The 23,417-nt window shown below is 44.3% G+C and overlaps 1 protein-coding gene across 1 annotated transcript; it reads left to right on the forward strand.

Annotated features, from left to right (window-relative positions):
* Positions 1-328: 328 nt before the first annotated feature.
* otud4 (OTU deubiquitinase 4) lies at positions 329-22,131 on the forward strand. The gene is made up of 21 exons (XM_080888506.1): positions 329-734; positions 1,135-1,218; positions 4,668-4,718; positions 4,801-4,847; positions 6,766-6,838; positions 7,113-7,194; positions 9,070-9,232; positions 9,565-9,616; positions 9,694-9,790; positions 11,785-11,849; positions 11,939-12,039; positions 12,124-12,224; positions 12,302-12,467; positions 12,687-12,819; positions 13,941-14,012; positions 15,918-16,596; positions 17,324-17,974; positions 18,542-18,582; positions 18,981-19,647; positions 19,753-19,829; positions 20,363-22,131. The coding sequence occupies exons 1-21, from the start codon at positions 594-596 to the stop codon at positions 20,786-20,788; spliced, it is 3,969 nt and encodes a 1,322-aa protein (XP_080744632.1). The 5' UTR covers positions 329-593; the 3' UTR covers positions 20,789-22,131.
* The last annotated feature ends 1,286 nt before the right edge of the window (positions 22,132-23,417 follow it).

Genomic DNA, 23,417 nt, shown 5'->3' on the forward strand with positions numbered 1-23,417 from the left:
TTTATTTTATTTCATTGGTTTTTATTGAGCTTGTTTATTTTTTTAAATTATTTTTTATGTTTCCATAAATGTATCCTGTATCCTTTTATTTTGATAGCAACTGTGGAAGTCTTTGTTTTATGATGAATTATGTCAGAAAACCTGCGAACAGAACTTTTTATTATGTTGTACTAATGTACTATTATTAAATTCATCACTTCAGTAACGAATTTTATACACCGAGGAGTCTTAGAGTTAATTTCGCGATGAATTAATCGAGTGTTATTGACAAATGGAGGCTTTTACTTTGTAGAATCTGTTCCGTTCAAGTTTGACAGTGAAGGGGGCGTGTTGTTAGCTGTTAGCCTGCGTGCTAACCGTGAGAGCTAAAGTTGACTTTCACTTTCTGAAGCTGGGATTCTTTCAGCGGGATGAACCGGGCTTCCAGGAAAACGAAACTGGACGCTGTCACCGCTGACGCTAACTCATTTTAGTTCGTAGATGTCGTTATGTAACTCTTTTTGGTGGCGATATTGACAACTTTTAGCGCAAAGTTTCGCCCCGCTTGACGTCCAAAACACGCAGGTATCTTTAGCGGCTAGCACCCTGCTAGCATGGACGGCGGCGGAAGCATGCAGAGTATTGACGAGAGGGGTGTCGAGAAATTAATGGATGACTACTTGAAATCGATCGGTTTGCATCGGAAGAAGATAGCCAAAGACGGGTCCTGTTTGTTTCGGGCTGTCGCCGAGCAGGTAAAACGGGAAAACTACAGAAAATGCTAACGTTAAGTAAGTTTTTAGCTTAGCACAGGTGAGAAGCTGGGCTTGGTCTGTTTGGTGTGCAGCTGCGATGTCCTAATGTTAGCCGAACAAAAGTTATGCCCACAAACTCTGGTTTCAGCGTAGACTCAGACCTACATCTACAAATGAATAAACTTTAAATGATGAAAAAAAATTTAATTGTGGCTTTTTTAAATCGTACTTCCGGCTTGTTTACCCAAAAGTGTCTCTGCTAGGCTTCTGACTGCAAAGGTCAGCTGTTTACAACTTCTTAACGAATTGTAAATGTAATATTTCCACAATATATGTGAGAATATTGATATTAAGTATGTCTGTTTGTGTTTATTGTTGACCTTTGACCCCTCCTGTGTAGGTGCTGCATTGCCAAAGCCTTCATACTAAAGTCAGGGCGAAGTGTGTGGAGTTTCTGAAGCAGAACAGAGACACCTATGAGGCGGTATGTACAGTGTCACCAAAATAAAACAACATCATGGGAGAGCAAAGTGGTTTTACTTTTCGAACTAGAAAGTAGATTTGTGGTAAAAAAAAATAGCTGCCAGGGAGTATTTTTTATTTACTGAATTAGAATTCATAGAAAGGAGGAGAAATTTGTGTTAAAAAGAAACTGAAACCATATTGTGTGGTTTGAAAAGTAACTAAAGGGAAATAATAAACAGGTTTATTGGTTTAAGCAAATTTGTCAACCCAGTAGTCATCGGGAGGCTTTGGTGTTGATGTTCATTGACACTGGGATGTCCATGTGTCGTGAGATATTTTATTTTTATTGTAATATCTTTTGTGAACTTCTTAAATCTGTTCACACGATGATGATAAAAAACGACTACAACGAACACTGAAACTAGTCAAACTAAACTGAAACATGCAAATGCCCTGGAAACTGAAGTGAAAGTTGAAGGGTAAAACTTCAATAACTGCACTCATACCTATGAAAAGACATCAAAAAACACATAATTTAGAGTCAGTGTATCATATAGGTTGGACACTGTGTATATTTTTGTACATTACGGACAATTTCAGTTCTTTATCTGTACAGATACCCATGTATACACTTACCGGCTGCTTTATTTGGTAGTACAGGGTTGGATGCCCTTTTGCTGTCAGACCTGCTTTAATACTTTGTGGCACAGATTCAACAAGGAGCAGGAAACATTCTTCAGAGATTTTGGTTCATGTTGATGTGATGGCATCATGCTGATTTCCTGCTCAACCGCATCACAAAGGTGCTCTACTGGATTGAGATCTGTGGAGGAAAAGTGTTGAGAAAATATTCTGAACCCACTATCTAAATGTTGCAGCAGAAATCAAGACTCGCATTAGATCAGGTGATATTTCTCCAGTCCTCTGTTGACCGTTTTTGGCGAGCCTGTGTTAATTGTAGCCTCAGTTTCCTGCTCTTAGCTGACAGGAGTGTGTGCTCGGTATGGTTTCATGTGTTCTGCATACAGAGATGCTCTTCTGCATGCCTTGGTATTAAGGGTGTCATTTGAGTTGCTGTTGCCTTCCTATCAACATGAAGCAGGCTGTCCATGACATCGTCAAGGCATTTTTACCAAGAGACCTGCCGCTCACTGGATATTTTCCGTTTTTGTTTTTGTTTTTTTCGGACCTTGAAACCACAGAGATGGTTGTGCTGAAAAATCCCAGCAGATCAGCAGCTTCTAAAATACTCAGACCAACAACCATGTGCGTTCAAAGTCACTTGAATCCACTTTCCTCCCTATCCCTGGGCTCAGACTGAACTTCAGCAGGTCATCTTGACCAGTGTACTTGCCTGAATGCACTGAGCTGCTGTCATGTGACCGGCTGACAGGTGTACCTAATGAAGTGGCCAGTGAGTATAAATTCAGCTGGTGACCCGTTCGTACTGATTACACACAGCATTCAAACAAAGGTGATTGTTAAACATTATATATATACTTCAACGAGGCGGCTCGGTTTTGTCCCACCCGTGTGTTATAATTAATCCTGGGAGGTGTAAACATCCCCTCTATGAGCTCTGAGGCTTCGAACTAATAAATTACATGAATAATAAATGTAGATGTAACAGGTGCTTACACCATGTCTGCTCAGCACTGAGAATTTGAACTTATATTTAGAAGTAATTTTCACTAAGCATGTGCTTGCATTCTCCATCTGTAACCTGTTATTGTAACTGAGAGGTTGTTTTAATGTATCTCAGTTTAGTTAATGTTTTTTTCACTATTCAGAGACGTTCAGTTGTAATTTATCTTCACGATGGTGTGGCTGGTGGTTGTCGGGGACTTCACAATAAATCAAAACAAATGTGTCCCGAGTCTCAATAAGCAGATGTACCGAAGCCTCCCGACACTGTTTGTTTTGACAAATATGACGACGCTGAGCAAAGTTAATAGTTCTGGTATTTTTAGGGTTTGCGTTTCCTCTTAAAGAGCCGGACCGAGCTGTTATTCAATTGCAGTCGAGTTAATCATAAGTCTGTAAAGTAAGACAAGTAAAAACATGAGAGAATTTAAATTTTTTTTCTTTTTGTTTGTTTAGTTTAGCTTTATTCTCTTTAGTGACGTCACCCTGTGGCCTAACATTGAGAAAAGAAGCTGCTTTTGCCTCTCACACAAGCCGCAACTTCTCTATTTATAGCAGAAAACGTGTGAAAGCTCGAGCTTTCGGTCTTGTTTTAATGCATGAGCTGCACGTAATCATGATCCTGCTCGTTTCGTCGATAAATAATATAAATTACCATGTTTTATTTTTTTTAAATGTCTTGTTTTTGTTTTCAACAGCTGAGAACTGAAAGTTAGTGAGTTCACACCAAATGTGAGACAGAAAAAGCTCAAACGTTTCCTGTCTGAGCAGATTTTTGGCTGTTTTTGGACCCTCAAACTGCTGTCGAGGAGTCGATTTACTCTTCTGTGAATCACAGATCACGGTTGAGTGACTCTGCGGGTTTTCACTCCCTGAGTGACACATGAGAGGAAATGAAAGCAAAAGCTGCTGCTGGTGTTGTTTTTAAGTGGTGATAAACTCGCTCTGCTGCAGGGCTTTACTACATTTCCCAGGGTGCCCTTTGGGCAGCTGGCAGAGCAGGAGCTGTGAGCTGCTGTCAGAATGGGGCATAGAGGTGGATCAACAGCATTAAAGCTCCACCTGTCATGTTGCTGCCTTCACTTCCTGGAGGAGTGGAAATGTTTTAGGTCGCATTTCAAAAAACTTTTAAATAATTTCTTGTGTGTGTTTGTTTGTTTTTCACTTGCTTACTTCTTAAATATCTTGATGGAGGGAGTACAGTCTGATAGATTTTTTTTTTTTCTAAATTCATTTTTAACCTCCTAAGACCTGAACTCTTCCACAGCATGCATTTTTAATTTCTCTTTGATATTTGGGCACATTGGGGCCCGATGAATGTAAAAACAAAGAATTACCAGATTTTTTTCTTTTTACCAAATTTTTGTTTCTAAGAAAAATTAGATCCACATATGAGGATATTCATTTAAAGGACAGTGGCAGTATAATGTCCTCGTAAGTGGATATCAGGTCCTTGTAGAGCAAAATTGAGTATTTTGGTCTAAATAACCCAAAATGTGATGTCCACATACGTGGACGCCAGGTCCTAGGAGGTTAAAAATATCTTTCGACAGCATGTCATTGGCTAAACGTCTAAATTTAGTTACCTCTGACTGCGGTGTTTTAGGTTTTGTGTGGCCTGGTCGGCTGTAAACATGTTTATTTCTGCTGCAGAGTTAAACATGGTAACACTGGAGTCTGTGGGGACAGACTCGCGTATCCTTTAGAGGAAGTGGCGGTTTTATTTTGGCTTTGTTTTCAGCCTCACACATCATGTTTTTGTTTTTTTGGGAGAACTGAGGAAGAAAATTGCCTAAAAAAGTCACTGCTGTTTTTGTTTTGCAGTTTATTGAAGGTGACTTTGAGGATTACCTGTGCAAGCTTCAGGATCCACAGGTAAAAACACCACACGCTCTTATTGTTCTCACATGCTGGGTCATTTTAATATGAAAGCTCATAAAGTTTCTCTGTTTTCCAGCAATGGGTGGGAGAGGTGGAGATCAACGCGCTGGCCGCCATGTACAAGTGAGTGAGATCAGAGGTCTCTGAACAGAGAGCTGCACTTTAACTCGACAGAAAGCCTAGTGGGAGTTCCCACAGTGTTTGAGCTTTATTCACTGTGGATAATAAAGCTTTACGCTCACTGGCCACTTCATTAAGTATACCTATTTAAATGCTCGTTAACACAAATGTCTAATCAGCCAATCACATGAAAGCAGCTCTGTTTATGTGTGGAGAAATGGTGAAGACGACCTGCTGAAGTTCAGTCTGAGCATCAGAATGAGGAAGAACAGTGATTTCAGTGACTTTGAGCGTTGCGTGGTTGTTCGTCTGAGTAGTTCAGAGACTGCTGATCTGCTGGGATTTTCCCCGACAACCATCTCTGTGGTTTACAGAGAATAATTCAAAACTGACAGATTATGCAGAGAACGCCTTGTTTATGTCAGATTTAAGAGCAGAATGCTGATAGGAAGGCAACAGTAACCCAAATAAGCACTCATATTCCAACCAAGGTATGCAGAAGAGCATCTCTGAATGCACAACACATTAAACCATGAAGCAGCAGAGGCCCACACTGGGTGTCACTCCTCCCAGCTCCCAGTACTGGTTTCTTGAACCAGTTTATTATACTCACTGGCCTCCACAGTCACCAGACATCCAACAGAGGACCTTTAGGACGTGGTAGAAGCAGAGATTTACACTAACTGTGTGATGCTGTTGTGTCACTGAAACCACAGGAATGTTTCCAGCAGCCTTTTAAACCTCTGCCACGAAGAATTAAGGCAAACAGGTCCAGTCTGGCACTAACAAGGTGTATCTAATATAGTGGCCAGTGCAAATGTGATACTTGGATATTTTATTCACATAGTAACAATAATCACTCGTTTATGAGACATTTATGTTTTGTTTTGTTACTAAAAGCTAAAATCACCTCTGTCAGCATCCAGGTTTCAAACTAGTCTTTTTGAGTGTGTGCTGCTCAGTTCTTCCTCCAGTTTCATTGGTGCAGGTTTTGAGCAGAGGACCAATGCCGTGTGAGGTGTTTTTGATAATATGGCAGTGCAGTTTCTAAGCGCCGATAACGATGTGTGCAATGATCCTAGTGACACTGTACTGCCACCGCTCAGATGATTTTGATGAAAATGGTCGTAACTCGTTGTCTGTGGCTGTAAAGAGGCGCCACATTTACTTTAGAAGGTTTTGAAGCTAAACTTGATGAAAATCTTCTGCCCCCATGACCTGGACGCAAATGAGCAGAAGAGAATAGATGGATTATGTTTGGGTTTTTACCCCCTAGCTGTAAAAGACTGATGGGGTATTGTTGTCACGACAAGTCTTGGACGAGTTTGGATCTTGGTGACCTCGACCTCAAGGTCAAAGGTCAAGTTTTCTGAAAATAACTGAAGAAGGAAGTCACCAAAGATTTTCCCTTTGAGGCAGCGCTGCCAGCTGTTTTGGGAAACTGCACGTAATGAGACAAATAACGTTTCTTTTTATTTAGTTTAAAGATGTGCATTTAAGTTTTCTAAGACACCCAGACCTTCACCTTTTGTTTGGACGCACAGTCTGAGACGTTCACGGAGTTTGATGATGATCTGCTTGTGAAATGTGTGTGAACGAGGCTCGGGGGTCTTAACAGGTCGGCAACGACCATCAGTCTGTCGACACGGCAACACTTAAACCCTGAGTTAGGCTTTAAAGGGGATCTCAGTCAGATATGAAGCAGCATCCCGAGGTGGCGGTGAAATCATCCCAGGTGTGACAGCTTTGGCTCTCTGGGTCCAAACGTGCGGAAGCTCGTCCTCATTTATAGTTGGAGGAATCTGCGTTCCTGCCCCCGAGTTTAGCATCAGATGGTGAAAACGATGAGTCACCAAAGCTTCGTCATCTCATTTCATCCTCTCCTCTCTCTCTCTTCGTCTCTTTTGATCTCTTCCTGCAGGAGGGATTTTCTGATCTTCCAGGAGCCCGGCAAGCCAGCCGTCAACATCACAGGCAACAACTTCAAGGACAAGGTGAGGTGGACGCGTTCGGCCGAGCGTTTAGTTAGAGACACGATTTGCATTTCCTGTCGGAGGAAAACTTTCAGAAAATACACCAAGCTGTCAGGCGGAAGCTTTGAGACGCTAACGGCGATTTTTCAAACGACACAGCTTGTTATTTTGTCTTTACCAGACATTTTAAAGCAGGAAAAAAAGATCGGTTCATCCCCGAAGCCTTTCAGGCTCTTCTCGCTTCAGTTTCCACTCTTTTATTTACTGAAGCCGAACCGTTTGTTTGCCTCTACAGGTGCAGCTGTGCTTCCTGAACGGGAATCACTATGACAGCGTTTATCCCATCAGCCGGATCAAGAACACCGCACTCTGCCAGTGTGAGTGTCTGTGATTTCATTTGTTTGTAAAACAAGGAGAGCGGAAAAGAGTTTAACTGATCCTGCAGATCCTCTCAGGGAGGGTAATCATCACTGAAGAGAAGTCTCAGTGAATTCATAACAAACAGATGAGAACATCAATCAAAATGTGGGCACTCGGCAGAGAAAATGAGAGAACAGAGACCACATTATAAACCAAACACCACATAGTCAGTGTAAGGCTGCGGCACTCCGAGGAAACCCTTTCAGCTCAAGTCTTCATAACACTTCTTAGTCAGTGTGCAAGAGGAGCAGCGTGAGTCATTAACCACGCTGCTCAAACTGGTTTTGTCTTAACTCTGCTAAAGGTGAACAATCACAGGAGAGCCTGCAGAGCCTCTGATTCATGCTGCTGTGTGTCCAGCGTTTAACACTGATGTCTCTGTTTGACATCTCTAACAGTAGCTGTCGTCTAATTACTGCCCGTTAATTTGATGTAACGTAAGCTTGTAGTGTTTCCTGTAGTGTAAGTTTCTGAAGTCCAGCGACCCGACTAAACTGACACTTTGCAGCATAAACACAGAAGTTAAACTCAGTCTGTGAGCAGCTCGCAGGTGTCTGCTGACTCAGAACGTTTTCTGTACTACAAACTAGATTCACTTCACTCACCCTGTCACAGACACACATTCATGCAGCACTATCTAACATTACAACACAGTCAAAACGTGGGGGTTCAGGATACTTGGACCAAAGGAACAGACTGATCTTTCGATCTTCTGGTTGGTAGATGCTTTACTGCCTGAGCCCTCGTATCACTTTCCCCCTTAAATCTTCACCTCGGGATCGTCTATCAAACGTATTTGTTACCTCTGATGTGAAGGTCAAGTTTTTCATGTAGCGTTCTGTCTGTGAACACGATATCTCTAAAAGTGGTGAAACCTTGTAGGGGTGTAGAGTGGGGTCGTGGCCCACATCCACCCAGCGTGTCTCACTGAGTACCAGCTCAAACATAGTTCAACATGGCAGCCCGAAACTCCCCTGACGTCATTTGTGTGCGACAGAAACACAACACAGCAATGGAGGACGTCAGGGTGATGGTACGCCTGCTGCTAAAACCCACCTTGTTGCTGGACCACGATGTTGTGGTGCAGCCGTCTTCCTCATCGTCGGGTTTCAAAAATTCTTGTGAAGGCGTTACGCTCGTGACTCACGTGGTGTTTTCACTTCTTGGCCAATCAGTGACATTCTGTCTTTTGACGTCACATTTTCGGAGTGAAACCCTGGCTGAGTAGGTACCGGATAATACCAGCTAATCGCCACATGGGCCGAGCAGCAGGTATACCTGCACCCCGATGCCCTCCATTGTTGTGTTTGTGTCGCGTACAAAGAGCTTGTGGGGCTTCGGGCTGCCTTGCTGTAACTGCTTCGCCTACATTGAGGTTTCGCTCAGTTGTAATAGAAAACGACTGAAACAAAGTAGAGTGAAGCCAAGTAGATGCCAGTGGAAAAGAGACTACAGGCTATTCTTCATACAGGCCCACAGCAGGGGTCTGATGCTTTGTTAAAAAGGTGGCAGTCAAAGTCGAGGCTCGCCCAACATGACAGTCTTGTATTATTATGTGATTGTTCATCATAATCAATCCATCCACTTAAATGCAGCCTGCAAAGACAGTAAGTCAGTGATTACAGTTTAATGAAACTGGATGAGCCCACAGAGCGTGGGTTACCCATTCACTCACTTTTTTTTTTTTTCTTGGTTCAAATATTGAATTTCTGTCTCGCCTCTTATCAAAAGTTAGACTTCAGGCTATAATTAGACCTCCTGTGATTCACACGAACACGGCAGCAAACCCCAGAAAAACCCTCATCCCGAGTCTCTGTGTGATTCTCCTGCAGCCGTCCTGTACGAGCTGCTGTACGAAGGCGTGTTTAAGGTGGACCGCAGCTATTTGGGTTCCTGTCAGCGGATCGGCCGACCCGCCGACCTCCTGAGCGACGACTGCATGCCCGCCTGCCCCAGCAGCGACGACTCCGACCTGGATGTAGACGAGGCGCTGTGGTAGGAAACTGGCATCAAGCAGCGGTTTATTCACCTGCATGATAACTTTTACTGTGAAGGGAAATGAGTCAAAATCCAGCACCTTGTGCCTGATTTTTAGTAAACGAGCACTCACACTTCATTTTTATTTACTGGCAGTGAATTCACAGGCTGCTGGTTTTGTTTACTTCCTCATCGTTATTGATTTACTTTTGTATACTAAAAACTGATTACCTACTTATTTGGACATATTGACACTTTGTTTCCTTTGTAAGTGTTCTCAGCTCCTTTTATCAAACACAGTAAAACTTTAAGGCTTTAATAATCTCATGATGTCTGTTTTTGTGGCTCAGGGTGGAAAATGGAACCAGCCCTACCTCCACAAAGCACAACCAAAGCTACAGGGTAACATTCATAAAACACATGTTTTATAACAACCACACAGGGTAGTACTGTCACTGAAGTGTGTGTGTGTGTAACAGGGCCGTGGGCGTGGGCTGCCTCAGAGGGTGAGGCGATCTTTGAACCCGACATTGCTCAGAAATGTGGAGTACGATGTCTGGCACAAGTCCAAGAGAGGTGACACACACACACACACACAGAAAAACAAAGCATGCGTCTAAAAGTAGTCAGATCCCAGGGCGATGTCCAAAGAAACGACCTGCTTCACTATCAGTTTGTCGTGTGTAAGTTCACGCGAGGTCACCGTTACGATGAAACATGTTTGTTGAACATTTTCACAGGATAAAAATAACTAGAGCAACACGAGTTTAAAAACTAAGTAAAATTTAAATACACATTCTTGTGTTTACACATGTGCGTGGGCTGGAGGGATGTGTGGTATGCAGCACATTAAAGATGTGAGTGGTGTAAGCAGCAGTCTGATGGTCACGTATGGGTCAAGAACACTTTCATAAGTTATAAGAACGTCCGGCTGCTTGGACGGGTGACTGAAGACGAGCAGACCAGAACACTGCTTAAAAGTAAAGGCTGGTTTGCATCGGTTATAACCGGCCATGTTGGTGGTACTATTTCCTACAGTGGTCTGACAAAAGCAAACGCGAGGATCGTTTAGTTGGGAATTTGGCTGAGCTGAGAGCAAACCGATGTGAGCAGAGAGAGGAGACACTGGTTCCTGTGGTGTTGCAGGCACGCCACTGTTAGAAATATGCTGGGAGTGCATGATGTGTATCTGTGCTGGTGCATCACACCTGAGTGAGTGCTGGTAATGTGTGGTAAGCTCCCACTGAAACCACAGAAAGCTGTCTGCAGGAAGTGCTTCAGGTTTCTCAGGTGTTACTGTGGTGCTGGATAAATGCTGGGAAACCCTGTCAGCTGCAGAGGTCACAATCACATTACGTATAAATATAGACTCAAAGGAGACAGTTTTATATTCATTAAACTAACTCAGACTTCAAATAGCAGCGCAGACTCACTGTTGAGATTTGTCGTCTTGGGCTTGGTTTTCTTTCGGGGCTGCTTCAAACTGCCCGCTGATCGTCAGACTGTAATGTTCAATGTGGACACTTTACAGAGTTGAACGTTTGGGACAACTTGCAGTTATGGACTTTGTATTGAACTCTCTGCACACCAATGGGATTCTGTTGGGATGTTCCCAAGGCTATGAACCTGCTGTGAAGCGCCAGTTATGCTGACACGGTTTATCAAAGCTGTCATTCACGGCTTTGATCCTCTACTGACTTTTGGATGGCGTCCTTCGTACATCAGTGATTATATAATATAAACTAAACTCCTTCACATGTCGAACATGTAAAATTAGTCAGACTCGCCTGATCTTAACTACAGCTGTTAACGCTGACTGCATCACTTCACTGGGCAGATTTGAGGCTTTTATTTTTTCAAACCATTTTGTAATCTTTTTTTCAAACACGAATAAACAGATCTGACCAATCAGAGCGCTGCATTTGGCAACAAGTCCGGGTCAGCCGGCTCTCTGAAATTATTTCTTTGCCAACAAGAGTTCATATTCCTCACGGCACGTCGGGGCTCGATGTCAACTACATTTTTACCTCTTGGCCGTAACTGATCAGGTCATAACCCCAGTGGACCTGCAGGTGAGGTGGACACCTGAGTTTGTGACTGCAATAATGCGAGAACGAGGCATGAATCCTGATGAGGTCAGAGGGCAGAAGTGTTGAGGCTGTGTACAATTTTAACATCTACTAAGAGAATGACTGGTACTGGCTCTGAGCGCCGTCCCGGCTTGTCGATGAGGCGGGACGTCTGTGCCCAGCCTGATCGTTAAAGCGGAGGACCACTGCTCCACTTAGCTGGACACAGCTGTTGGTGGCAGGCAGCAGCAGCTGGATGTGATAACCTGTGTTTAAATATGCAAAACAGTGGCAGCGTAGCAGGTGGTGCAGACGCTGAAAGTGTGACAATCAGCCCTGTTTTTGGATTTTGTAGGAAGATTGAAAACAGACGTCAGGCTGGGGATAAAAGATCTGAAGGGGAACTCTGAACACTTTTTGGACTCAAAGTGATCAGAAAATCATTTTTTAATAAAAGTTAAAAGTGAATGTTTCACATTTTATTTTATTTTTTTCTTTTAGCCCAACAGAAGCTGGATTACTGCATCGCTGCTGGGATGCAGTTCACTGTAGGAGACCGCTGCCAGGTGTGTGTGTGTGTGTGTGTGTGTGTGTGTGTGTGTGTGTGTGATCCTCATCGAGTGCATGTTTCACGCTGTTTGTGCGTCACCTGCAGGTTCGTCTCGAGGGAACCAATCGGCTCTACAGCGCCGTCATCAAGGAGGTGCCGGCCAATAACCAGCCAGTGACCGTTTACATAGAAGATCTGGGCAGGAAGTAGGTCGCACTAACAGCACGCACACACGCTCAGTGTCGTGGAGGTTGCACAGACGTGACAAATCTTGTTATGTGTGTTTTAAGGCAGGTGGTGCCTTTGTGGAGTGTCCGCCCTCCCAGTGATGACAGCGGGTGGAGCAAGGTGGGCAACCGTGACAAGAGGCTCAGCAACGGGCACGGAGGAGGTGAACACGTGCGCGTACACGTATGTTACAGGTTTATTGCATGAGTGCAGTCTGTGGAAACTCTCTTTCTCCTTCAGAGTGGGAGGAGCGGGGGAGAGGCCGAGGAAGGGGGAAGTCCGTCGGGCCATCGTCGTCCTCTGGTTCTCAGGCAGCGGCGCCGGGCTCAGGGGGCCGCACGCTGAAGCAGCACTCCTGGCCCCCGCAGGCCAATGTAGAGGAGCAGGGCGGGGCCAAAACCAGCAGGTGTGTCATCTCTGTTTGTATACATCAGTGCTGGATCACACAATGACACGATCACTGAACCCCTCCTTCATAATCTTCCTCTATGGTTTATATAAAGCATAAATATCATTTTGAGCTCGATTATTAGTTTATTTATTTTGTAGTTCTTTTCATTTTACGCTGCTGTTGTTGCTCTTTGGATTAAATAAAGTTCTTCTGCATTTCTGTGTCTTTCTACAGGAAGTCTGTGGGTGCGGCGGAGGTGGCGTTCGGCCTGACAGAGGAGCAGCGATTGGCCAAAGAGGAGGAGGAGAGGAACGTGGCGTTGGTGGAGATCCAGCTCAGAGACGAGCACAGCTTCCCCGCACTGGGCGTGAGTTCACATGAGGCTGATTTCATGATAGGTGCAGATAAACCTGAACGTCCTGCTGAGGCTGGGTCGGCCGGTTTGAACCCTTTTAGAAAGGCAGCGAGCTGATGTTTAAACATCTGGGGCCAGATTCACTGACTATTCCCAGACAGCGCAGAGAGGTGTTCAGTTTTACGGCTGAACGCAGACGTTTTAATATCGAGAACAAAAAGATGAGACATGAGACTTTTTTCTTTCTTTGTTTTAATTACATTAAATAGTAGAGTTAGCAGAAAAAAACTGTTTCGCAAATATTCTCCTCCACACTTTTATTTTTCTCCTGTTTTTTTTCCCGTTTTTCTTTTCTTCACTGCTTCTGCTCCTCCTGTCAGCTCTGGCTTTGCTGTGTTACACATGTGAACAATATTAAAAACACCAACAAGAGGAGCCTACAGAGAAAAGCAGACCCAGACATGCACATGAAACGGGGTCAGTGCCTCTCACGTGATCGTGTCACTGTGCTCTCTTTGTAAATACCAGCAGCGTCTTGTTTTTGTTTGCGCTGATGCAGCGTGTTGCTAAACATGGCCGCTGGTGGTTACTGAAAACTTCAACAGGAGCAGAACAAATCAAAGTCTCCTACAGAAGCAAGCAAGAGGTGGAAACTCATCTGTAAGCTGGAGAAACAGAAGCCGACATGGATTCTGACCTGTCGAGGAGCCTGCAGGCGCCGTGTCGTAGTTTACTGAGAGTTTTATGTTTATTTTCTACCTCGCTCACCTCTGACTGCCAGACAGGAGTGTTACTCACATTTACAGACACTATTTTCACTGCTTCGTTTCCTCTCCTTCATTTTCCTCAGTGTTGTGTTTCTATGTCGAAGTATTGATGTGGACTCGGGGAATAGTGCATTGATGGGATACAGAGAAAACACACAGCAAGTGGCCCATATGGTAAAAATGTTTAACGAGCTCCAGGCTCGCTGTTAGGACATGTAAAAGTCTGAAAATGTTCCTCAGAGGCTGATACACGACGCTCCGGGAAGGATGAGAGTTTGGATTTAATTCATCATGCTCACGCTGTTTCTTGTTCAGCAGATGTTTTTTAGTTTTTAATGTTTCTAATGTTTGTTTTTCTCCCCTCAGTCTCAGCTGGGGACACAGGGAGAGGGAGGGAAGAGGAAAGGAGAGAAGAAGCGATCTCAGAGGAACAAGACGGTGAGTTCAGACCACAAACGGACACAAACAGGGAGACATGTTATGATGCAGAAACGCTCTCAGGGCCATTTCCTCTGGTCCGAATCAGCTGATGAGTTTGTAAACTTGCAGCTTTTCCCTCGCAGTTTCGTTTGTTTGCACACAGCGAAGTCCAAGCGGACCAGAATGCATCACTACAAACTACGTGAGAGCATTTCAGTCTGCTCATTGGCCTGATGCGTCTGGTGTGGAAGCAACTAAAGTAAATACAGGAAGAAGATGCTGTGTGAGAAAATGGAGAATTGATTCATTTCCCAGCTAGTTGGTATCCCGCACAGACCGCTGCACATCTGTAGGACCTTCCAGCAGAGAATACAAAAGAACACAAGCTTACGGGGCGTGCTGTAGCTCAAGCTTATAGTAGTTGGTTTGGATCGCGTTCACACCATAAACGAACCGCTGTGTTCGTTGTGAACTGTACTTTGGAGGTTGTGTTCTCTGTACAGTGTTCACATCTGCACAGCCTCGTCAAAAGGGGAAAACTAACCAGAGTTTGATTTAAACAGACTAAACACCCTAACATTAATCACCAGCACAAAAAGGCACCGCATGATATGTGACATTGTTCACATTCAGCTGTGAATGATTTCGCCTGCTCAGTTAGTGCGTACATGACTGTTAATGGGAGCAGCCGGTGAACATTCCTGTCTTCATTTAGGAGGTTTAATGCAACGATCTGCATTTAAAGTTAAAAGCATCCTGGTGCCGAGGCTCAGTGATACACTGATGCTAACTTTATTTGTAAAGCACCTTTCACACAGACGACTGACAGAAGAAAAAGGGATGAAACAAAATAATCAGCAGTGACACGAAACTCAAATTAAAAACACAAAACATCAAAGAAATTAAATTAAAATGGAAAGGCCTGCAAGTAGAATTAGAGTACATGAAATTAAATTGAGAACAATTAGAAAATGAGATGAAATGCTAATAAAGAAAATCAAATTAAAAAGCCTATCAGGAAGCTTTGTAGGAAAATTACATTGCTGAATAAAAACTAAAATACTTAGAAACTAACAACAATAAAACATAAGATGAATACAAAACATAAGTTAAAATAAATTAAAATAACTAATCGCACGCTGTCAGCTCGTGAGGCGTTTGCCGTCCTCTGAAAACTACGTACGTCACAGCATTCAGGAGCTTGTAGGACAAACGTTCTTTGAGACTGTCCTTCCCTCACATCACTGTGGACCAGTTTTGACCTGATGTCTTTACAACGTTGCTTCCAGTCATTGAGGTTTACAGATGGTAATTTATGCAAAGCTCTTAAGTTTTCACCACAGCCCTCCATGGACTTCATGGTTGCTTCGTTTTTTTAGCCATTCGGTTGTAATTTGGCTTGGACCATCGTCCTGTTGCATGACAGTGTTTGTGTGTCAGACAGCTGACGGGGGCCTACATTTACACAGAACACTTTTGTATAAAGATGGCTTCATGTATGACTCAATGACTGGTGCCCAAATCATCATCGCTCCACCACCGCGCTGACTTTGTTCAGATGTAACATAAGCTGTGCTGCCATGCTCTTTAAGAGAGACGGCAATCGTTCCAACGAGAAACGATGTGAGAGCGAGACCATGAGGTGATTTTTAAATCGGTAAAAAACCTCTGAAAATGAGAAAAAGCCTATGAGTGCACGAGTTCTAGTTTGCTTCGTACCTGGGACTTCAGTAAGGAAGCTCTATGAAGAATGTGGTCACTCCATATATGATCTATCAAATCTGAAGTTTCCACCTGACCCCAGAAGCTGAGCAGCTGTTTTTTTTCTGTGCATTTGGTCGTTGAAATGTTACCTGAGACCTTCAGGGACCGTCTGGAATTTAAAACCTGGAGTCTGATCGCTGCTGCTCTGTCCTTTTACAGAAGAGCCCCGTTGAAGATGTCAGAGCTCCGTCTCCTTCTGCCCTGGACAAACCCACACCCTCCACCCCACCTCTTACAGCAACCTCTACAACCACTACACCTGACACCATGACCAGCCCCGCCCTTCCTGCTGCTAAACCTTCTGACTCCACCCCCTCGGGGCTGAATTTTGTCAAGGCCTTGATGCCAAATGCGAGCCCCTCTGTCAGCCTGCCACTCACTTCTGTAGCTCCGGCTGCTAAAACAAACACACCTTCCTACGCCTCAGCCACTGCTGCGCCGGGCTCTCCTCCTCCTCCTGCTGCTCCTCCTGCTGCTAAACCTTCTCCAAAAGGCGAAGCACCGCTGCCTCCCTCTGTCCCATCATCTGCCTTCTCCTACAGCACCCCCGTTCTCCCCGCAGCTTCACCCACCTCCTCCTCATCCTCTAAACTCCCCCCTGCATCTGTTCATCTTCCTAAGCCAACCACCTCTCCTCCTCCTTCCTCCTCAGTTCCTCCTCCCACTTTCATCACTCCCATTGCTTCCCCACCCACAGCTGCACCAGGCTTCCCCGCCGCCCGCTCCTCTCCACCTATCACTTCTCTCCTCCGCTCTCAGACTCCACCCTCCTCCTCCTCCTTAATTCATCCTTCAGCTGAAGTCCGGGAGGCTCCACCTGCTCCACCTCCAACCACAAGTAAGAAATCTGTTCAGTTTCAGGCTCGTGTCACAGTTTAGACTGCAGGCTGTCCACAGAAGTAAATACACAGATATCCCCAGACTGACACAGAGTAGCAGACTTTCAGTTTAAACCAGTAAAAACTATTTTTAAGTTTATTTTGGGGGTTAAAATCCTTTTGAATCAGATGCGCCTTTCAAAATAAGAGCTTTGTTTATTACCATTCCAGCATTTTTGGGGTTGCTCAGGTGGTTCAGGCTCTGGGTGTTTAGTAGTAAACAATTTAAATGATGGCTATAGCCAGTGGGGCTAGGCTTTTTGGGGCTAGTACCCAGCTAACAGTGAAAGTGGCCACACCCCTTATAATTCTCAACTGTAAGCCTTTATAAAACTCCAGCAGGTGACGTATGAAAGAAGAAAATAGAGGTAGAGTTGTTCTGAAGGGTGAAATGATCCAAAGGATTTTTGTACTGTGCTGTAACAGGTTTATTTCTGTTGTTGGGAAATTGAAGATTGTTTTTCAGTTTTCAGCGAGATTTTAATAAACATAAAGTGAAAATCAGTAACGTGATTAACAGACAACAAATATATTTGAAGTTTAATTGAAAGATATTTGTTCTCACCCCTTAGTTTGTGCTTAATTTTGACTGTTTTGTATTTTTTTAGGCAGATAATTGGTAAATGTATCAGCAGCTGGCACGTCAGTAATTTACTTTGGTCTTCATGTCTTCTCTCTTTCTTTCAGATTCTTTACCAAATACTGGAGGCCCTCTGATGGCATCTCAGGCTTTCCAAAGTGAAATTCCTCCACCTGAGGTCCAGACCCAGGTCTCTGTGCCCTCAGCTGAGGAACAAGCAGAGTCTTCTTTACCCCAAATCCAGACTGAAAGTCAGGCTTCTCTACCACAAATCATGGGCCCACCCATGATGCTGAGCGAGCCCCAGGATCAGCCGCAGTCTGGCACAGAGGCGCCTGTCCTGCCTCAGACTGACCTCCAGCCCCACATTCAGACCTCTTATCCCACTCCTGTGGCTTCCTACCCCCAGGCCTCCCTTCCCCACCCCCCCGCCCAGGCTCCTCACCCTTCCCAGGTCCCACATCCCTCCCTTTCTCTCTCTGCCTCCACCATTGTTCCCCAGACCCAAACCGAAGCCCCACCACAACAGCACCAGTCTGCACCTGAGTCTCAAGCTCCACCTGCCTCCGAGAAGCTATCCCCACCTCACCCCCCTCATACTGCTCCTCCTCAGCCCCTCCCCGGACCCGTCCCCCTGCAGCAGATGTCCCAGCTCTACCAGGACCTCCTTTATCCCGGATTCCCCCAGGGAGAGAGAGGCGAGATAGCTGCGACTCCAAACCTTTCTTCCAACAAGTCCGGGGACGACCTGCCCACAGGTGAGCCACACCAAAGAGTCCTAAGATGATAAATAACCACGTCAACTGTCGCCATAGAAAACTGAACAATCAGATCAGCCATCAGAGCCATGCCTGTGTCGTGCTCTGAGACTCACAGCTCTATATTCAAAGACGGTGCTGACTGTCAAAGTAAAACGAAATAATGAAAAAAATTAGGCATGACAGAAGTGTTTCAGCAGATTTGAAAACATGAGAAAATATCCACATGCTTTAGTTTAATCAGCACTGGATGTCCTACACGGACTCCCTCAGCGGGAAACACCTGTCCTTCCACAAAAACTGCTTTTGACCCATTTAGGCAAAGAAAATACTCACAGATGTGCACGAAGGCCACCATACAGGCAGGGTCAGACATAAAGAACATGCTGGTGCTTCCCTGTGAGACGAAGCAGCTGAAATAGACTAGAGATGAGTTTTGTACGTTAATGGTCAGTGTTTTCATGGAGCAAAAGTAGAGGCTGCGATGTGTCAGCGCAGTGAGCAACACCATGAAAGAGATATCTGATCAGGATTTTGTATCCTTGTGTTTTTTGTTTTTCTCCTCAGACGTCAACATCTTGAGGTTTTTCTTTAACTTGGGCGTTAAGGTAAGACGTAAGCCTGGACCAACAGACACACAAACGCACACCCACAAGACACAGACCAGGTTTGGAGAAGAGGATTGAGAGTTGTGTTAAAGTAAAAGCCCATCATCTCACATTTCCTGTTAACAAGTTGATTCATCGTGTGCTGTATTTTGGGAACATTTGGAATAAAAACAAAAAAATACAACCACGTAAACAATGACTTCTGATGCAGCATGCCCAGTTGCCTAGCAACAGGTATTGTTTACACAGATTTTAATGTGGTAAATTATGTAAAAATAATGCCAAGCACTACAAGATGTACTTTAATTTTGTTAAAATAAAAGTTATTTTTGATGCACTTTTAAGTAAAATAACGAGGGGCTGATGCTGAGTCCTGCCTCTGCTCTCTTCCTCTACAGGCCTACTCCATGCCCATATACCCACCATACCTGTACCTCGTCCCCCTGCAGCAGGCCCATGCCATGCAGCCCAAGCCATCTTCCCGTTCCCCGTCCCCACAGTGCCTTCCCTCTAACACCCCCAGCAACACCCCCACCAACCCGCAGGAGGGCTATCCGCCTCACCAGTACCCTCCCACTGTAGCACCGGTGCCCTCTCAATATGACAACCAGGCTGCGCTCGATGAGCCCCCCGGTCCGGCTGAACCCTCCTTCAACCAGGCCAGGTACCCCATCACCCAGCCACAACCCCCCAGGATGCCATGGCAACAGATGCCTGCACGAAACCCAAGCTACTCAGTTGGGTATCTTTCCCCACCTCCACCATACTCGGGTCCCTCGCCTTCATCTCAGGGTTACCACCCAAATCAGGGCGCGGGGGTCCCGGTGTACCCCACAGCCATGGGTCCGTACAGCCCCTCCTCTCTGGCATATCAAACTGCATCCACCCACCAGGAGCTCCAGGTGAGCCAGGGGGCGATGCAGCAGCACCAGCTTCAGGCAATCAACGGGGACACGATGCCTGGCCACGGGAACATCCACATCTCCAGTCCTCTGGAGAGCGCCGCTGCGTCTAACATTCCCACTACCAACAGTAACCGATCAGTGATGGTCCCATCCAATTATAGTAAGCAGGAATTCTGGGAGATGAAGTCCTTACATTTCAAAGTGTTATGGCTTTCTTTTAACTGTCAGGTGGAAAATTTTTTAATTCATTTTGTTTTCCTGATAGGCTTCAAGAGAGATCCGGGGGAGAGTTTGCCACGAGCAGTGCTCCTGGTGGATCCGCCACTTAACGACATGCCCATAGTACGTATATTTCTGAGCAACTTGATAACCTAATCAAATTAACTTCGGGTTTTGATTTTGAAACTAATATCTAATAAGTAGTTAGAAGTGGCTTTTATCTTTAAAAGATCACTGAAAGGCATCCTTCAATTTCCTGTAAGCAGGTGTTGGCTTTTATTATGGAAATCTGACAGTTTCCATAATGTGTCACATTTCTGAACTCCCTGGTAGCTTTTCATAACAAAGTGATTTGTTTTAAAAGTTGTTACGTCAAATAATCTTGATGAGATCTTAAGAAATTGAGATCCCATCAATTGAGATCCCCCCCCCCCACTAAAACCCATCCTTTAACATCCTGTTAACTAACTGGCTCTTAGTATGTAAATCTGAGTGTTTAAAGAAACCAGTTAAATTTCTCTACCCTGTGGCTTTTATTAGAGAAAGTCTGACATTCCAGAGCGTCCTGGTAGCTTTTTATTACTAGGTGTTTTATTTTGAAAGTCATGCTGCATCATATCCTCTTGTAACAGGACCTCCTTCTGTCTCGCTCTCAGGTTGCTCTGCTTTCTGATCCGCACTTTAAGGACATCTCCATGGGAGCTATGAAAGGCAGCAGCAGCAGCCCCGGCTCTCCGTCGCAATACCGTCCCCGGAAACCAGTCCATGCCACCAACGTGTATGAACAGAGCCAGAGGGGCAGCTACATGAAGCCTGTCACCATGACGGACAATCATTCTGTGGGCTGCAGCACGGAGGATGACTGGGAGGAGGTGGAGGGGTTTAAAACGATGGTGCCAAACTACAGAGGGCAGAGGAGGCCCTACAGAGGAAGAGGAGGGAGAGGAGGCAGAGGAAGGGGTGGCTACGATCCAACCAGGGACGTGTACAGGAGTAGACAGGAAAGAGATATGGGGGTAGGGTATAACTATATTCAGCCTAACCCTGCCCACATGGGATGGGCTCGCGAGAAACGGTATTAGCTCTGAGCCAATGAGAGAAGAGGACACAGGTGGTGATTTTTTCTTTCTTTCTTTCTTTTGCTTTTTTCTGGAGATCTGATTGGTGTAGACCGGCAGCCATGGAAATGCAGTGTGGACCCGAGTCGGAAAATCTAAAACTCCATTTGTGTTTTGCTGCCTCTAAATCAACAAGCTTATTGCTTTGTATCAAAACATAAACACTATCCTCCTCTTTTCTTTTAAGTGCATTAGCATAGCATGTTAGCACTATTTCTTATCACTCAGACGAATGGATTCAATGAATGTCGAGCTCAAAGTTTGTTTACGAGGATTGTGAATGATTTAAAAAAGTTACCCACTGTGTTGACATGATGAATGTATGGGTTTCTTTACTGGTTGTGTTTGAGATTTTGGGAAATATGTTTATTAGCTTTCTTGCCTGAGAGGAAACGCTTTCATGTCTGTGGCAGTTTAGCTTAGCTTAGCATAAAGCAACGGAAAATCAGCGAAGACTTTGTTTTTTTTAATGTAGCAAAATGCTACTCAATCTAATGACACTGGCATAGAACAATACTCATTTCATAAAGATATATAGTAAAAAAGGCATAAATTACCATTGCTATATAAATACATTTTAGTAACTCTCTTAAAACCATACTCTCCCCTCTATTTCTATTATCACAGTTTAATGCTAGCAGCGGGAAATCAGTTATGACTGTAAAGTATAATTTTCTATGATCTATAAAAAAAAAACTTTCATAAAACCATACTCTCACTTGTACATATAGTTATTTAGCACAGCTTAGCAAAGCTTGTTAGCTAGCTTAGCAAAAAAAACTTGAGGTATAAAGTAGCATTTTCCTATTTCCTATATAAATCAATCTTTTAGTAACTCTCTTAAAACCATATGTTTTTTTTAAAAAAAAAAATCTTTCCACTCCTATTTTTTACATCATGCTAGTTAGTTGAGCACAAAGCAGTGGGAAAAGCCATGACTGTCGGGAGAAAGTTAGCATTTTTGTATATAGATAACATCTAATAAGTTAAACCAAATTTTTTCCCACTTTAGTTTTTACACACAGCTAGCTAGCTTAGCACAGGTGAGCCCGCCAATCCCCAGATTCAGTTTTTGCATACAGTAACAAGCTTTAAATGGGCGTGCTCGCCTAGCTGTTTGTGCCCATGTCTCTATGCTAAGGTAAGCACAGACACAAAGCGCTCTGTCTGCTCCTCTCTCTAAAATTATTTACAGAAGTCTTCCTCTGATGAGTCAAAGATAAATTTGTCGTGTTTGTTTTTTATGTTGTTAATACTGGGAGCTCAGTGGATCAGTGCGGGGGGAGCAAAAAGCCAAGGGGAGCGGGCTGGAAAGGAGTGTAAGAACTGCTGCTGCTGTTAGCGCCCATCAGGCTGTTGGTCACTGTGAGTTGTGCTTGGACATTTTTCTTTCAGGTCCGTCTGCTGGTTTCTGGTCGTCTAACCTCAGATCCAGTGCCTTATGTTTGCTGAGTTTACTTCTCTGTGCTCGGAGAAACACTGCTGTATAGAACAATAACGTGCTGTTTGGATTTGATTTTCTGTGTGGTTAAATAAATAAACCTTTGGCTCAGATGCTGCCTCTGGAGCTGTTGGTTGATTTTTGGGTGAATAAAATTTCAGAATCTTTTAGCATATTATTAGCATATCGTAGTAACTATTGCAATGCACAACAAACTTCAGTGAAGTGCCGTGAAGAACTGATTCAGGTCATCAAACTTTATTATTAGACAAAGATAACATGAGTAAGTACAATGTGCAGTTTTTAAATGATGCAATGAAATCTCTGATTAACTACCTTGTTTTGAAAAGCTTAGCTCAATGTCACTTTTGGGCAGGCTCAACTTGAGAACAAGGGAACGTAGGAGTTTCATACTAAAAATCTCAGTGACCATAACCTCAATGCCAAGTTTTCTGAAATTCTTGTCACAGTGATAAGGAGGAAGTCACCGCAAACATTACCATTTCCTTTTCTCTGTCTGCCACAAGGCTAACTCAGAGGCCTGCTTTGAATCCACCCTGAGGCCACTGACTGCATGCCGTCACAATAAACGCTGAAATAACCCCACACATTGTTTAATCTCTACTCTGGAGACCTCAACATGCCAATAACAGGTCACAGTTACAGCGCCACCCAGTGGAAGCAGGATGATATGTATCATAACATCATCCGGTTAACATGAAACAAACATGACGGTCTCTGCACACCATGTGCAGTAACAGGCATACACTAGTTGTTTATTTATAGCTGCCCTTTCTCCGTGACTAAAACGTGATGTGTTTAGGGAACGTCCGTAAATTGCAACTATCAAAAAAACAAACTTATTGGTGAGGCCCTCCACAACAGTCCCAGCTTCTCATGTGGCCCCTTTGTAGAATTGATTGATCACCTCTGATCTAAAGGGTGTAGAGTTCATGAAAATGCTTTTAAACCATATTTCAGCTCCTAGGTGTCTGCAGTTAGCACTGCTGCCTCACACCAACAAGGCTCAAATCCTGGGGTGTGTCTGGGTACTCTGGTTTGGTTAACTAGTGAATCTAAATTGCGTGTGGGTGTCTAGCACAGTCTGAATAGTTGTCACTCTGTTCCTCTCCTCACCCCCAAATGGTCACA

This window comes from Rhamphochromis sp. 'chilingali' (genome assembly GCF_963969265.1).
Source record: "Rhamphochromis sp. 'chilingali' genome assembly, chromosome: 1".
Lineage (NCBI taxonomy): Eukaryota > Metazoa > Chordata > Actinopteri > Cichliformes > Cichlidae > Rhamphochromis > Rhamphochromis sp. 'chilingali'.